The sequence below is a fragment of the Onychomys torridus genome, chromosome 21, assembly GCF_903995425.1.
Source record: "Onychomys torridus chromosome 21, mOncTor1.1, whole genome shotgun sequence".
NCBI classification, from domain to species: Eukaryota; Metazoa; Chordata; class Mammalia; order Rodentia; family Cricetidae; genus Onychomys; species Onychomys torridus.
The window spans coordinates 34,581,521-34,597,959 of NC_050463.1; the positions used below are offsets into that span (position 1 = coordinate 34,581,521).

A 16,439-nucleotide genomic window follows, 5' to 3' on the forward strand; every position below is an offset into this window, starting at 1 on the left:
TTTCTCTTTGTGAATTTGGTCTTCATTTTCCCTAGTTCACTCATGGAGGTAGTTACCCTTCAGTGCTCTCCGGGCTTCATCTTTCCCCAGGGTTTTTAATCCTCCTGCCAAGGGGACAGACATCCTTGATGCTGCGCCTCTGCTAGTACTCTGTTTCACGTGTACGAGGGCATGCTAGAGCATGTGTACGGAGGTCAGAGGGCAGCATTTGGGACTCAGGTCTCTCCTTCACATGCAGATTGTCGAGGGTTAATACCCGCTGAACTACTTCACAGGCCCTGCGCTAGTATTCTCATGAAAAAAAAATTATTTGAAATGCTTACAGTAGTTTAAGCAACACATACGTGTAGTTCTATGAACTATATGTTTTAGTCCATTTCTGCTTCTAATAACATAACATGCAGACTAAGTAATAAGGAAAAAGTTTATTTTGGCTCATGGTTCTGGCCTGAGTTGCAGGGCCGCATCTGGAGATGTCCTTCTTGCTGGCAGGGTCCTGAAGTCGGTGAGGACACTTCATGGTGAGAGATAGGGAGCGAGTCGTGAGTCTTCTGGCCCCTCTATGCCTGCCTCTTCCTCTGCTGCTGGTGGATTTTATTCATTCATTTATTTACTTAATTTAGGGTATCACTCTAGCTCATGTGGCTTCCTATCTCAGCCTTTCCAGGGCTGAGATTACAGGCATCAGCTAGTCGCCCTGGCTCTGGTTCGTGTTCTATCTCTCTCTCTCAACTTTATTTTTATTTTATGTGCATGGGTATTTTGCCTGCATGTACGTCTGTGCACCACTTGTATGCCCATGGAGTCCAGAAGCCAGCATGGGATCTCTTGGAGCTGGAGATACAGATGTCTGTTAGCCACCACATTGAAATACAAATGAAAGGAAATGCTTTGTACTTTTTTTTTTTGGTCAGAGCTGAGGATTGAACCCAGGCCTTGCGATTGCTAGGCAAGCACTTTACCACTGAGCTAAATCCCCAACCCGCTGTTTACTTTTTAAAATCTGATTTTTACCCTTTTTTGGTGGTGAGGGAGGGGAGAGGGAGGAAGGCAGATTTTCTTTCTATAGTCTAGGTTGGCCTGGAACTTGCTATATAGACCAGGTTTGCCTGGAACTCAGAGATCTGTTGGCCTCTGCCTACTGAGTGCTGTGATTAAGGATGTGTGCCACCACACTCAATAATTTTTACTTCTTGATAGGAGCTTACAGCAGCCAGACCTGGTACGCAACTGTGGCAGTGTCTTGGCATGTAGCAGGCACAGGCAAGGTGTTTCCTCATCTTTCCTCTCCATGTTTATCATGGTGGAACCACACTTCTACCATACTGTGTATGGACTGCTCAGTACAGCTCAGCTTTTTACTGTGTCCTCTTCTCAGGTGCTCAGAATTTTGATGTCATACGACTATCAACTTACAGAACAGCTTGCAAGTTACGATTCGTACAGAAGCGATGCAACCGTAAGTCATTTCTTATTTCTTTGATGGGCAGATAGGGTTCCTGGTATTATGAAATAATTCTAGTATCTTTCAGGCATAATATGAGGTTAGTTGAATTGTTTGTCTTTTTGTAAAGAATTTATCTTTATTATTTTAAATCATGTATGTAAGTGTATGTGTACATGTGGGTTCATGCATATAAGTGCAGATGCTCCCAGAGGCCAGATGTAGGTGGAGTTTTTCTGTTCTGCCAGTCAGCTTGTCCCACCAGTTGGCTCCCAAATAACCACACAAAGACTTACTATTAATTATAAATGCTCCCTCGATAGCTTAGGCTTATTACTGACTAGCTCTTACAATTTAAATTATCCCATATTTCTTTTTTTGTTTGTTTGTTTTTTGTTTTTTTCTAGGAAGAGTTTCTCTGTGTTAACAGTCCTGGCTATCCTGGAACTTGCTTTGTAGACCAGGCTGGCCTCGAACTCACAAAGATCTGCCTGCCTCTGCCTCCCAAGTGCTGCGATTAAATGTGTGCGCCACCACCGCCCGGCAGCCCATATTTCTTATCTACAATCTAGCATGTGGCGGTACCTTTTTTGGTCATGGCATATTCTTCTCCTGCTTCTGGCTGGCAACTCTAGTTCTCTTCTTCCCAGCATTCTCCTTGTCTGGCTCTCCTGCTTAACCTCTGCCTGCCTAGCTGTTGGCCATTTAGCCTTTTATTAAACCAATGAGAAGGAACCTTGGCAAGGACACATCTTCACAGTGTACAAAATGACTTCCACAGCAGCCCGAGGCATAGGATCCCTTGGAGCTGGTTTACAGACAGTTGTGAGCCACCTGACATGGGTGCTGGGATCTGAACCCGGGTCCTATGGAAGAGCAGTCAGTGCTCTTAACCACTGAGCCATCTCTCCAGCCCCAGTTCATTCCATTTGTCTTAAATATTTATCAGAATATAAGCTTTGTAAATGGAATGCATTTGACGATATATTCCTGTTTCCCTTAAAATGCTTAACAAAATTGATGTTATAAGTAATGTTGGTAGAATGTATTTTTATCACGTTTTTATTTACTGTGTGTGTGTGTGTGTGTGTGTGTGTGTGTGTGTGTGTGTGTGTGTTCATGTTACAGTTCACAGAGGGCAGAGAATAACTTTTAGGAGTCATTTCTTTCTTTCTACCCTGTGGGTTCCAGATACCAAACTGAGGTCCTCAAGGGGTTCACATTTGCCTTGACTTGCTGAGCTTTGGAGCCTGCTCCAGCCTTGTCTCACTGAGCTGTGGAGCCTGCTCCAGTTATTAGGACTTGGAATTAGTTATCAGTTCTGAGAGGACAGAATAGTAATGCTGTTGAAGTGGGAGAAAGTCTTTTGTGCAACATTAATATAGTTACTAACTTCTGAAAGAAAGGCCTTGGTGTTTTGATACAGATGGAGTGAAAATTGATTTTCTTGATTGAATTTAGTATAACACAAATCATCTTTTTAAAGTAAGTAATGGCTCTCATGTGGATTATAAAATATGTACATATATATGTATGCATGAATATTCTTTTACTATCTGTGAGAGCTAACTGGAATGGCATGGGTTTTTGAAACATCAGAGTCCACCCCCAGTAACATACCTCCTCCTACAAGGCTAAACCTCCTTATCCTTCCAAAATAGTTCCACCAACCTGGGACCACACATCAAGTATATGAGGCTATAGGTCCATTCTCCTTTAAACCACCACAGTAATGTCCGAAAAACTGTATTCTTTTCCTTCCTCGTGTGTTGTACCTTCATTCTACTGTGAGTTTTTCTGTGTCTGGATGTACAGCATGAGCAGAGTTAACTTTCAGTGATGTCTGTGTCTGTGTTCTGTTGTCTTTATATCATTTGTTGAAAAGTCACCCTTTTTCTTTACTGCCAAAGATCTTCATATTCATCCCTTAGGAGACAAGTATGGGGCTGGAGAGATGGCTCAGTGGTTCAGAGCACTGGCTGCTCTTGCAGAGGTCCTGAGTTCAATTCCCAGCTCCCGCATGGTGGCTCACAGCTGCCTATTCTGTTCCAGGGGGTCTGATGCCCTCTCTAGCCTCCACAGGTATCAGGCCCACATGTGGTGAATAAGCATACACGCAAGGCAAAGCATTCATACAATAAAAAGTAAATACAGATATGAAATAAAAAAGAGTGCAAGATGGTTCCCATAGTGTTCTCATGTGAGAATGTGGCTCAGTGGTTAAGAACACGTGCTGTTCTTTCAACAGACCTGGGTTCTATTCCAGCACCCCCATGATGCCTCACAGCTGTCTGCAATTTCAGTTCTAGGGGATTGGACACCCTCTTCTGTCCTGTGGCATCTGTCCTGTGGCATCTGTGGATACTGTATGCTCATCATACACAGACATACATCCAGGCAAACATTCATATACATAATTTTTTATAAAGTTACATTCTTCATTGAGTTCATTCTCTCCTACCTCCTCTATTTCTCAAACTTATGGCCTCTCATTTTCTTTAATTATTGTTGTGGTTATGTGCATGTGTATGTACATGCATGTCTGTGTCCATGTATCCCTAAATAAAATACAGTTTGCTCAGTATATATAGTATTTCTTGTGTTTATATGTTTCAGAGATGACTACTTGGTTTCAGGCAACCAATTTGGGTTCTCTTCCCTGGGGGAGACTCTTTCCCTGTCTCAATATTCCTTAGTTGTCTGTACTTCTCTGTCCAGGGTTGAGGCTCCATAAGATTTCTTTCTAACACATTGGCTTATCTGTTGGTGGTGTCCTTGTTCAGATGTTGTTTAGGCAGCCATGTTGTTGAAACTTCATGGTGTAGCTTTCCTGTCATAGCGAGAAGACACTCTCACAGCAGACTTCCTGGTCCCCTGATTCAGGGAGTCTTTTCCCCTCCTCTTTGGTGCTGTTCTCTGAGCCTTAGATACAGGAGTTACGTCATACACATATCAGTTGTGACTATGCAACACACTGTCACTCACTCGTACTCTGCAGATTCATCGGTTGTGGCTTTCTGTAATAGTCTTTGTCTGGCTAGACCCTGGTGTGGGCTGTGGAGGACCTGGCCAGGCAGGCGTACATACCTGGTTGTCATGTACCTGGCCTTGTACATGGATGCAGGTCCTCGTGTTTGCACAGTAAATGCTCATATGCACTGATCATCATCACTTCTAGCCCCTTGGCCATAGAGAGTGAAGTTTGAGATGCAAAATGTTGCTGAAGTTGCCAGACTAATATTACAAAATAAAGGTGATTCAGGATGATGTAGCAGATTGCTAAAAAGCTGAAAATTGGGATGGCTCAGTGGTTAAAGGCACTTGTTACCAAGCTTGATGGGTGCCATGAGTTGAATCCCCAGAATCCACTGGGTGGAAGGAGAGAATCAACTCTTAAATATTGTCCTTTTACCTCTATACGTGTGCTGTGGCATGCACATATCCACCCACATCCATACCAATAGCCCTACACTTAAATCAATGTAGCAAAAATTTGTTTTAAAAGAGGAAAGTTCTTGTGAGTAATTCTTGATATATTTTTCCTTTCATATCATCAACTGATGGAGTTCACATAGATCACTATTTACAAAGACCTGAAACACCAGTTACTTGAATGAAGTCTCAGGTGGGCAGCCCTGTTCTGGCGCAGCTCCTTGACGTACATAGTGAACATTCTGTATCCTGTCATGGAACGGGTTTCTCAGTGTTGTCTAAGCAGTTTCTGTCTTTTCTTTTTCCTTTTTTTTCTTCAAGTTAACATTTTTCTATGTAGCCCTGACTTGTCCTGGAACTCACTCTGTAGCCCAGGCTGGCCTCAAACTCACAGAGATCCACCTGCCTCTGCCTCCCCAGTGCTGGGATTACAGGCGTGCGCCACCACTCACTCCCATCTGAGTCTCTTTATTTTAAGCTTGAAACATTGGTTGATCAGTTTAAATGTCCAGTTGTGAGGTGGCACTGTCCTTTAAAATGGTTGGCAGTTCATTTTCTTTGTTTGATAGTTCATCTCGTTGATATCTGGAACGTGATTGAAGCTTTCCGAGACAACGGCCTTAACACCCTGGACCACACCACTGAGATCAGCGTGTCCCGCCTCGAGACTGTCATCTCCTCCATCTACTGTCAGCTGAACAAGCGCCTTCCTCCTGCCCACCAAGTCAGCGTGGAGCAGTCCGTCAGCCTCCTCCTCAACCTCATGATCGCCGCCTATGACAGGCTAGTACCTCACATGCTCACTTTTAAATCGCCCCTTTCCACACTGCCTCGCTGACAGCTTAGAGCCACAGTTGAGGTGAATGACTCAGCTTCAGTCCTCCTACATTCTGGACAGTCACTGCTGGCCTCTGGTGTGCCACAGATCTGTCACCATGTCACTCGAGTCACATCGTCTGGTGACATGATAGGCACTTCAGCAGACCCGTTCCCTCTCCAAGAATTAAGGGATGCTTAGCTTTGAACATGCTGACGTGGCTTTCTAGTTGACTTTAAGGCTAATCTTTCTTTACTCTGCAACACCAAGTGCCTTTCTTTAGACTGAAGTTTTCTCCTGAACGTCTAAGAATCAGTTTCAGACTTTTCCAATTTGACGCACTGTGCGGTAGACTTTGCAAGAGGATCAAGAGACCCACTTGAGTGTGGCGAAATTAAAATGGAAAAGATTTCCTCTAGTATAAAAAGCAAAGCAGAACCAAGCCAGTCCTGAAGGGTGGAATGTGGAGAAATGGTTCTGTTCCAGGAGCCAAGAGTTCCCTTCTCTTCTCACTGTGGTCCTGTTGACCATTGGGTTTGGATGGGTACATTCTCTTGCAATCTAAAGCCCGCGGTAGAAACTCATCCTTTGTGACCAGGTGGCATTTGATCATGGCCCTGATTGGCCAGGGCTAGTTAGGGGCTTTCCCATTCTCAGGCAAATCTGAACAAGTCCCTGGCTTTGTCCTTACTTGGTTATTACCTGTGGTGGTGGGGGCTGGTCAGGGGAGTCGGCCCAGGCGCAAGTACATATGTGCCTTGTCTAGTGTCAGGGGCATTGGTGACTGATTGCCCTTTGTTTTGTGAACCGAGACCCAGTTCTTACCTGTGTTATTAGGGCCTGTCATGGTATTCGCCTGGCCTTCTCTGTCTCAAGGCAGGAAGGTAGAGATAGAGGTCTCCTGATGTGCTTCCCCGGCTTCTGCGTGTGCACACACATGGGGAGGGGAGGGAATAACTAGACAGTTTATCAGAAGAAACAGAGAAGGGATGTCTAGAGCTCTCCAGGTTCATTCCCCAGTACTGCCAAAGGGTGGGGGGGGGGGGCGGCGTGCGAGAAGAAGGGGACGTGTGGAAGAGCAGGCCAGACAGAACTAGTCGATGCAGGGAGATGAGGAGGAAGGGGTGCACTATGTTAGAGGGGGGCTTGGTAATTTTCAGGCCAGTATGTCTACACCTGGCATTGGATGTCAGTATATTATCACATCTTTACTAATTCTGAGATCTGATAAGAACGTAGCTCTCCAGAAGTTTAAAACTGGCATCCTGGTACCAGAAACAAGAAAGAATCTGATTTTTAAACCCTTCAAAGTTTAGCCATTTTATTGAATGGGCATATTTATTGCTTAGGCTGGGGCATTCCTTTGATATGTAGATTACCTAGTCACTTATTTTAATTGAGTCTTTCAGATTTTGTATTCATAATTCTTGAAAATTAGAAATTGAATTCTCAGTAATTAATTATTCTTAATTTCTTTTTGCCTTCAGATTTATAGTCAGTATTTTTGTCCAAATGTTTTCCAAGTGGTATCGTAGATTATAAAACTCCCATATATGTTAGGGACAATTGGAGTATAGGATTTTGTTCCTTAAGTGAATATTTTCTGAGGATTTATTTTATTTTACTTTTTTAAAAGATGAGAGTTTTGCTGGGCAGTGGCGGCACACGCCTTTGATCTCAGCACTCAGGAGGCAGAGGCTGGTGGATCTCGGAGTTGGAGGCCAGCCTGGTCTACAGAGCGAGTTCCACGTCAGCCAGGGCTACACAGGGAAACCCTGTCTCAAAAACCAAACAACACAAAACGATGAGAGTTTTAAATACTAGTTGAGAACTAAAAAAGACCAGGCGCCTGTGTGCAGGACTAGTGAAACCACAGGAGGAGTATAAACCATCACAGACCCATTGGAATCCCTGTGGTCCTCACACCACAGGTGCTGAGGTCCTGTGGTCTGGGCAAGCTGAGAGGCCTGAGAGAGCCAGCAAGGACATTCACGTTCCTAGTATGCAGAGATGACGAGGCTGCCTCATTTCCTGCCAGATTTACATTCTGGGGCTGTTACTTACAACCCCCTTTCTGTTTCCTGCCAGTGTGTTAGTTTAGCAATTTAGATCCCAGGCAGAGAGAGTCCATGTTAACAGGGGCCTGCTGGGAAGCCAGCCCTGTGCCTCCCCTGCATCTGGCTCTGGCTGCATTTCCTCCAGCTGCTCCTGGCTTAGTCCTCTTGTGTTAGCTTTCCCCTTGGGCTGACTTCAAAAGGATGTCTGCCATCAGGTCCTACCAAAGCCGCCTCCTTCCACACCTAGGTAAAGGCTGAGAGGGGAAGAGCTAACTTTTCTGAACATCAAACAGAATACCCAGGCTTCCCTCCAGACCTTAAGTGTGTGCAGGGGTTATGTCTTACACTCAAACTGTCAGGGTGTGTACCCCTGGGGCACAGGGTTGTTTAGTTCTGACCCTGACCGTAGGCTTCCATGTGGTGAGCATGCATGAACTAGGTGACCAGTGAGCTATTATATGGCTTGGTGCTCATTGCCACAAAGCCTCACGCACACTGTAAGCTTGTGGATCCCTTTGTCAGGAAATGGCCCAAGTGCCTGGCAGTTCCTGAAACAGCACTTAAGTTGTCTTCTCCCAGAGTCCACATTCGGTCAGTACTGAGTTCTTTCGGTCATATCTCCCTCGTGATTAGCTCTCCCATCTATGTACCTCCCTGGAGAACCCCGCCCCACCATCTGAGCCGTCATCACCTTCTCCTGAGCTGATGCATTGTTTTTCATTAACTTTTTTTTTTTTTTTTGCATATACGTCTTCCCTTCCTCATTCATTCATTCATTCCTAGAAATAATAAATTTATGCACTCACTGTCAACCCCAGAACACTGGCAGTAACTTTTTTTTTTTTTTTAAGAAAGGGTTTCTCTGTACCGTTTTGGTGCCTTTCCTGGAACTGCTCTATAGCCCAGGCTGGCCTTGAACTCACAGAGATTCACCCGCCTCTGCCTCCCGAGTGCTGGGATTAAAGGCTTGTGCCACCACTGCCCGGTTACTGGCAGTAACTTCTAATACCTCTGTTTTGTCTGGTCCTATCCCACTGACCTGTGCCTTGCAGGTGAGTAGGATTCCAATTTGCTTTATCACTTTCAAAAAGCTTCTTTAAAAAAAAAAAGAGTTTTTCAAATTAGGCATGGTGACACTTGCCCATAATGTAGCATGCATTTGGTAGAGGCAGGAGGATTAGGAATTCAGGTTATCCTCTGCAACATAATGACTTCAAAGCCAGCCTGGACAGCATGAGACCTTGCTTCAAACAGTCTGCTGGCCTCCTCAGTTAACCTTAGATTTTCATGTTTAAAGATATAAGCAAAGTACTGTTGGGTGATGTTTTGTTGTTTGTTTGTTTTTTCTTTATTCTTTTTGTTGTTTGTTTTTTTCCTTATTTCCCTTCCTATCTCCCTTCCTTTCTTGGTGGTACAGGGATTGAACCCAGGGCTGTATGAATGCAAGCATTTCTTCCATTCTACACATGTGAGCTGTGCCCACAGCCTGAGTATTGTTTAGTTTTAGACTGTTTTTGGTTGTGAGCCTAGCCTTTAATGGCTGAGCCATCTCTCCAGCCCTTAGACTTATTTTTAAATTTTATTTTGAGACAGGGTTTCTCTGTATATCCTTGGTTGTCCTGGAACTTACTCTGTAGACCAACTCTGGTCTCAAACTCAGAGATCTTCCTGCCTCTGTCTCCCAAGTGCTGGGATTAAAGGTGTGCGCCACCACCACCTGGCTTACTTATTTTTTAAAGACAAGGTCTCATTATGTAGCCCAGGCTGGCCTGGAACTTCACAGAGATCCTCTGCTTCCTGAAGGCTGGGATTAAAGGTGTGTGCCACTATCCTGGCTTTGTTGTTGTTATTAGTTGTAAAAAGACTGCTATACATTGTGTAACTTAAAGACTTAATGATGATAGCCCTGAAAATTATTTCATCTGCCTGTCTGCCTATCTTTCTCTTTATATCTTAACGATGACAGCCTGTGCTTTTGGTTTTTCAAAGCCTAATATTAAATGGCACTATTTTAATTCTTTTCCTGGGTAATGTATTTTTATTTATGTCTATTTACATTATTGTGATTGTGCATTTTTGTTTTGTATATCTCTAAAACTAAGCAGATATTTATAATTCTTTTACTATTATTATTATTATTATTATTATTATTATTATTATTATTATTTTATGTGTGTGCATCCCCCCAACCCCCAAAGTGTTTGTCTGTGCACCACATGCATTCTTGGGGGCTGTGCAAGCCAGGAGAGGGCATCAGAACCCCTGTTACAGATGGTTGGGAGCCACCACATGGGTGCTGGGAATCAAACCTAGGTCAGTGGGAAGAGCAGATGTGTTTGGTTTTTGCAAGTTTCTCTCCAGTAACCCAGACTGGCCTCTAACTGGTAGTCCTCTTGCCTCTGGCTCCCAAGTGCTGGGGTTATAAGTGTGTGTGTAACCACGCCTGGCTCCCAAGTGCTGGGGTTATAAGTGTGTGTGTAACCACGCCTGGCTCCCAAGTGCTGGGGTTATAAGTGTGTGTGTAACCACGCCTGGCTCCCAAGTGCTGGGGTTATAAGTGTGTGTGTAACCACACCTGGCTCCCAAGTGGTGGGGTTATAAGTGTGTATATAACCATGCCTGGCTATTAAGCGGACATTAATTTTTTTTCTTGTTCTCATACTTATTTATCATGTGTATTTGCACTATGGTGAGTTTGGAGGTCAGAGGACAGTCTACAGGACTTGACTCCTTCCTTCTACCATGTGGGGAATATAACTCGGTTAGACCTTTACCTAGACTCAACAGCCCTAGACTTTTTTTTTTTAAATGGCATCAGCAGGGGTCTGGAGAGATGGCTCAGAGGTTAAAAGCACTGGCTGTTCTTCCAGAGGTCCAGAGTTCAATTCCCAGCAACCACATGGTGGCTCACAACCATCTGTAATGAGATCTGGTGCTCTCTTCTGGTCTGCAGGTGTATATGCAGAAAGAACACTGTGTATGAAATAAATAAATCTTAAAAAAAATAACATCAACATCATTTAATTCATGTATGTTTATGAAAAGTTAAACGATGTTAATTGCATAAAAAAAATCACCATCTGTTTGGTTTTTAAGTTTAGTCAGGACTGCTGTCATTAGCAACAGCTTCCTTCTGCCTGAACTGTTTCCTTTCTGTGTGTCATAGTTTTATGTATTTTCATCATTTTTTTTTATTCTTAAAGATATTTTCATGTGGCAGTTCATGATTGATCGTGGTCTTCTTCCTTCACATTTTAAGAATGTTACTTCTTTTCCATGGTGGTTTTTTTTTTTTTTTTTTGGAGACAGGCCATCACCAAGCAGTTCTGGCTGTCCTGAAACTTGATAAGTAGACCAGGCTAGCTCCATTTCACAGATCCACCTGCTTTTGCCTCTGGACTGCTGAGATTAAAGGTGTGTATTACCATGCCCAGTTCTTTCTGTTCTTGTTGCTTCTATTGGGAGGTCAACCAAATATGTCTTCATTGATGTTAGTCTGTCTCTTGCAACCTTTAAGATTTTTTAAAAAAATGTTTTTTTAAACTAGAGTGCTATAGCCATGATGTGATTGTCTTTGTGTTTATCCTGCTTGTATTTTGTGTAGGTTTTTGCAGTAGGTTGTTTGAGATTGCTGTGTTTTGCTGAGATTGCTTAAATTTCTCATTTTATTTTCATAATTCTTTAAAGTCTTCTCCCACTCTGTGAAAATTTAAATTATGTATAGTGTTTTTTCTTATCTCCTTCATATTTTCTTTTATCCTTTTTTGTGAATTTGCCTTATTTCCCCGTTTTCTGGCTTTGTTCTGGCTTTTTTCCTTCTAGTATATTTTCCTGGTACTTACTTTTCATAGACATGCCTCTGATCTATGTTTAAGCCTTTTCGTGTAAATTTTAGTGATTATCATTTTACTTTGGGAATCTCTTTGTCAGATTTTTGAAAGTTTAAAAAAAATCCTGTTCTCTGCAAAATACTTCATTGTTATCTCTTATTCCTTGAATATGATAAACTTAATTCTTTCTGTACCTGTGTTTCAGCCTAATATCTGCATTTTTTTTTTTTCCGAGACAGGGTTTCTCTGTGAATATCCGCATTTTGTATGGTGATTTTTGTATATTGTTTCTATTTTTCATGTGTACTGTCTTCCTAGCTGAGTTATTTTTATTTATTATATGCCGAGTGTTATATAATACCATTACTATTTTAATGGTTATTGTATGACAGTTATTTGAGATCTTGGGAACTGTTTCTCTAGGCGGGGATATGTATGAGCTTCTGCCAGGTGCCTAGAGACACTGATGTCCGGGATGACCTCCCTTCCAATTCTGATTCTGCCCTTGCCCGAGGCCCTGATATCCTTTTCATACCACCATCCTTAGGTTGAGCTTCTAGTAACATGGGTCCTCCCTCAGAAATCCCAGAGTCTCTTGCATGGAAAGAGCATTCACAAAAAAGGATAAAAGAAAATATGAAGGAGATAAGAAAGAACACTATACATAATTTAAATTTTCACAGAGTGGGAGAAGACTTTAAAGAATTATGAAAATAAAATGAGAAATTTAAGCAATCTCAGCAAAACACAGCAATCTCAAACAATCTACTGCAAAAACCTACATAAAATACAAGCAGGATAAACACAAAGGCAATCACGGGTTGAGGATTTAGCTCAGTGGTAGAACGCTCGCCTAGCAAGCGCAAGGCCCTGGGTTCTATCCTCAGCTTAAAAAAAAAAGACAATCACATCATGGCTATAACACTCTAGGTATTTTGGAATACACAGGCTCACCTCCCAGGGCCTCATGGAAATGTTGCTTAGAATCAATTTATTTGCCATTACTTGAAGCCCATTATTTCTTCAAATATTGCCTCTTTTGCCTCTTATTTTTTTCTTTTTTCTGACTGTTGGCACAATGACCTCCATCTTCTTTGTTAATGTTTTTCCTTTAATGGTTCAGTTTCTTTAAACGCACCCAGTTTGTCATCAGTCATGATCCCACGATGCCTTGGGAGCTACAGCTCATTGCTTTGCCCAGCACAGAGGGAGATAGCACTCAAGTGAGTTGAACTGAATGCTGCTATCTTAGGAAAGAATTGAAATTCAGAGTCTGATTTCTATGGACTACATGTCAATTTTATATCCATCAAGTAAAAAAGACAATCATTAAGTCAAACAAATTGGGGGCCCATCTGTATCGAATTTGTGGTGGAGTTAGATAAAAAAATGTTGTATAGCCTAAAAATCAGACTAGCAATCATGTTAAAGTTGTGTTTTTGATGTTTAATTTGGTTACATTAAAAAAGATTTCATAGTTTCCTCTTAGGAGTGAATGTTTAAAACAGAACAGTATAAAGCTGTGCTTAGCATTCATGAGGCTGTGGGTACAGCCAGTCTGTGTGTCACCCCCCCCCCCCAGTGTAAAATAGGAGCAGATTCCTCCATTTTACATAAAAACAAATGTATTCCTTAAACTCTGAGCTGCTCGACCAACAGAGTGTGGCCTTTTTGGAAACAGATAATGCTAGGTTCCAGTCTTCCTCATTAGTGATTTCTAAGCAAAGTTGTACCTTCCAGGCAGCACAGATATTTCACACTCGTGGACATTCTGTACTTGCATCCCTGTGCTTTTCTTAGATGTCCTCAAGACAAACAAGAAAAAAAGCCACATAAACTGGAGTTTGAGTGCCAGCAGGAAACCTCCCAGAACTGTAGATTTAACTCTGGAGGATCTGATTGTAGCATCGTTAGGGATTTTCCAGGACACGGAGAAGCTCGAGCGAGTGGCGTTGGCTGTTGTAGAGCAGTGTGATCCTAAGGGAGAACCTAGTGTCAAAAGACAGACAGCTGTCTTGAGGGCCCGGGGAGGAGGTCATCACTGCATCCTGCCAGACTGGGTACCACCACCTGTGTATCCTGATGAGACCACTGTGTGCATTGTGTGACATGCTGCCTACATGCTTCTGCTGTGACAGGTGAGCTGAGCCACACTGAGCGTCTGCAGCAGGGTCACCTGGGAGCAGAAACACATGACCCAGAAATACCCTCGCGTCTTTCTCAAGACAGGGTTTCTCTGGGTAGCAACCCTCATGGCTGTTCTGGTTTGTGGACCAGGCTCGAACTCACAGAGATCCACCTGCCTCCGCCTCCCAAGAGCTGGGATTACAGGTGTGCTCCGTCACTGCCTGATGCACCCTCCCTTCTTATTCTGGAGTTGTATAGCTTTTCCTCCACAGTCCGCCGCCGGATACAGGGAGAGGTAAAAGTCCAAAGGTTTGAACACTAGCTAATGTTTCAGACTTGGTTTTGGTTTCTTTGTATTGGTATCACAACATCATGTTTTTGTTTTGTTTTTCGAGACAGGGTTTCTCTGTGTAGCTTTGCGCCTTTCCTGGAACTCACTTGGTAGCCCAGGCTGGCCTCGAACTCACAGAGATCCGCCTGGCTGGGATTAAAGGCGTGTGCCACCACCGCCCGGCCACAACATCATTTTTTTAACGTGGTTAAAGAAAAGGCTAGACAAATACCTTTTCTACGTGTATTGTTTTTGATTCTTATCTTTTTTTTTCTGACTCTGATGAGAAGAACTCTCCAAATGAGCCTGATAACTCTGTGACTTCACCTCAGAACTCTTCCAAGACTCATCTCTTCTTCCAGTCCTCGTCTCTGCCCACATCGGACTCCCAATAAGTCCTCCCCCACCTCACCGACCCCTCTCTGAGATATTTCTCTTTTCCAATATGGAGTGTTTAATTCTCTCTTTATGCAGGTGGAGCTCCTAGCTCTACCTGACCCTACCTCAAGAATGCCGTCTCTTTTTCCTCCAGATCTCTTCCCTCTCGCAGCGTTTACCTCTGGTTTTCCCCAGGCTGATCTCTTCCTTCCTCACCCTCACCAGCCCCTCTTTGATCCCTTTGAGGACCCGTCATTCTTGGCTGTGTAATTGTTTTGGGTTTTGTTTATGCGATGCCTTATTAAGAGCACATCAGGGAACAGATGAGATTGGAACTCTCTGAGGACACAGGTCTACTTTGTGTCTTTATTCCTTAGTAAGCGCAGTGCTGGGTTCCTAATGGGGTCTGCAAGACCGAAATGAGAAGCTGCCCATCGCTGTAAGAAAATCGAGTCATATCTGCAGTTGATTTTTCTCGATTAAGCTGTGTGACTTTTTTGTTAAGTGGATTCTCGACTTGCAGTTGATTATTGCATAATCCATTCACTGTGAAGTTTTTAAAATTATGATTAATTGGGAAAATATGTGTTTCTGGAAATCAAAGCGAAGAGCTCTTTTAGCAATATTGCATAATTGGACTGGTAACAGTATTTCTAAAGTACAAGTCTATTTTCATATAAGAAGTACTAATTTATGGTTGGCAGCATCCACAATTGTTTGCTGAAGATGAAGAAACAGTTCATTTAAATGAAAAATGGTCCCGGGAGTCTTGCTTCAAAAATATGAAGTTGAACATCAAACTCTTACTAGGTACTGCCAGCCAATCGCCCAGATGAGGTTAGCTAACCAAGAGATAGAATTTGAGGCTTTAGTAAACAGAACTTAACAATTCCCATGCAAAGGGCATAGGTGAGATTTGCAGGTGCCTCTGAAGGTGCCTGTGTGTTAAAACCTCCCTGTTATTCAGGCTGATTCACTGTCTGCCTAGCCTGGCCCAGAGTAATAATGGTGTTTTTTCAGTGTTAGGAGTCACATGAGGTTTACTGACAGTCTGTAAAGTGATAGGTGTGTGGCAGTGAATCATGGAGTTGTCTAAGGTAGAGACCTACCGTGCTCCTTATGGGGATGGGTACTTGGTGCAGGCTGCTGTTTGGGTGGGGCTAAAATAACAGGTTTCTTCCCATCCTTTCATTTTAGTCTTTGGGTAGGCTTAATATGGACTCTGGTGTTACGTTTAAACTCTTGGCCTACTCATCAGCTCTCAGCTCTGATAGGCCATGTCCGTGAGTTACATGGTTGGTGCTGAAAGTTTTTCCAGATCTTGCTTGAAGAGAATGAATTGTGACGGAAGCTTGTATTTCACATCAGAAGTAGTAAAACATGGACCTTTGTGAGGTTTGGCCATAAACAGGCTTTGGCAAGTGGCTGCTGACTGCTCAGTTTTAATGGAGCTTGTGCGGTGTCCACAGAGTAATTCTATATGTGGGGTGGGAAGGATCAAGAGCGACTTCTTCCCAGAAGAATCCGTTAGACGAAGAGCATAATCATAGGGTATAGCTTCTACGTGACTCCAGTTTCTTTCCCTGCCCCTAATTGTAGAGGAAAAGTACCGAGCTTTAAAGAAACGTCAGAAAAAGGAAAGCAGCGCCCTCTTAGCTTTGGGAACCGTGCATACATGGGAAGTAGTCAAGAACAGCGCTCATGACGAAGATCGGTGCTGAAGTTTGGTTTAGCAAGCAAATGGTGACACCTGGGTGGTTGATGACCCTTGTCACTATCCATACCCTGAGCTGCATTACACTGTAAATGATATTATACTTGGTTAGAGGCTAGCCGTGGTTAGAGGCTAGCCGTGTAGACTAGTAATAATCCTTTTGTTTGTTTTTTTGAAACACTGTTTCTCTGTGTAGTCCTGGCTGTCCTGGAACTCACTCACTCTGTAGCCCAGGCTGGCCTTGAACTCACAGAGATCCGCCTGCCTCTGTCCCTCCCAGGTGCTGGGATTAAAGGCGTGCGCCACCAC

General features: G+C 43.2%; 1 protein-coding gene across 1 annotated transcript in view; it reads left to right on the forward strand.

Moving 5' to 3' along the window:
- The window catches only part of Dtnb (dystrobrevin beta), a 198,671-nt gene that overhangs the window by 18,367 nt on the left and 163,865 nt on the right, over positions 1-16,439 (forward strand). The window contains 2 exon segments of the mRNA XM_036170283.1: positions 1,379-1,459; positions 5,446-5,659. Of these exon segments, the coding sequence (XP_036026176.1) occupies positions 1,379-1,459; positions 5,446-5,659 (295 nt within the window).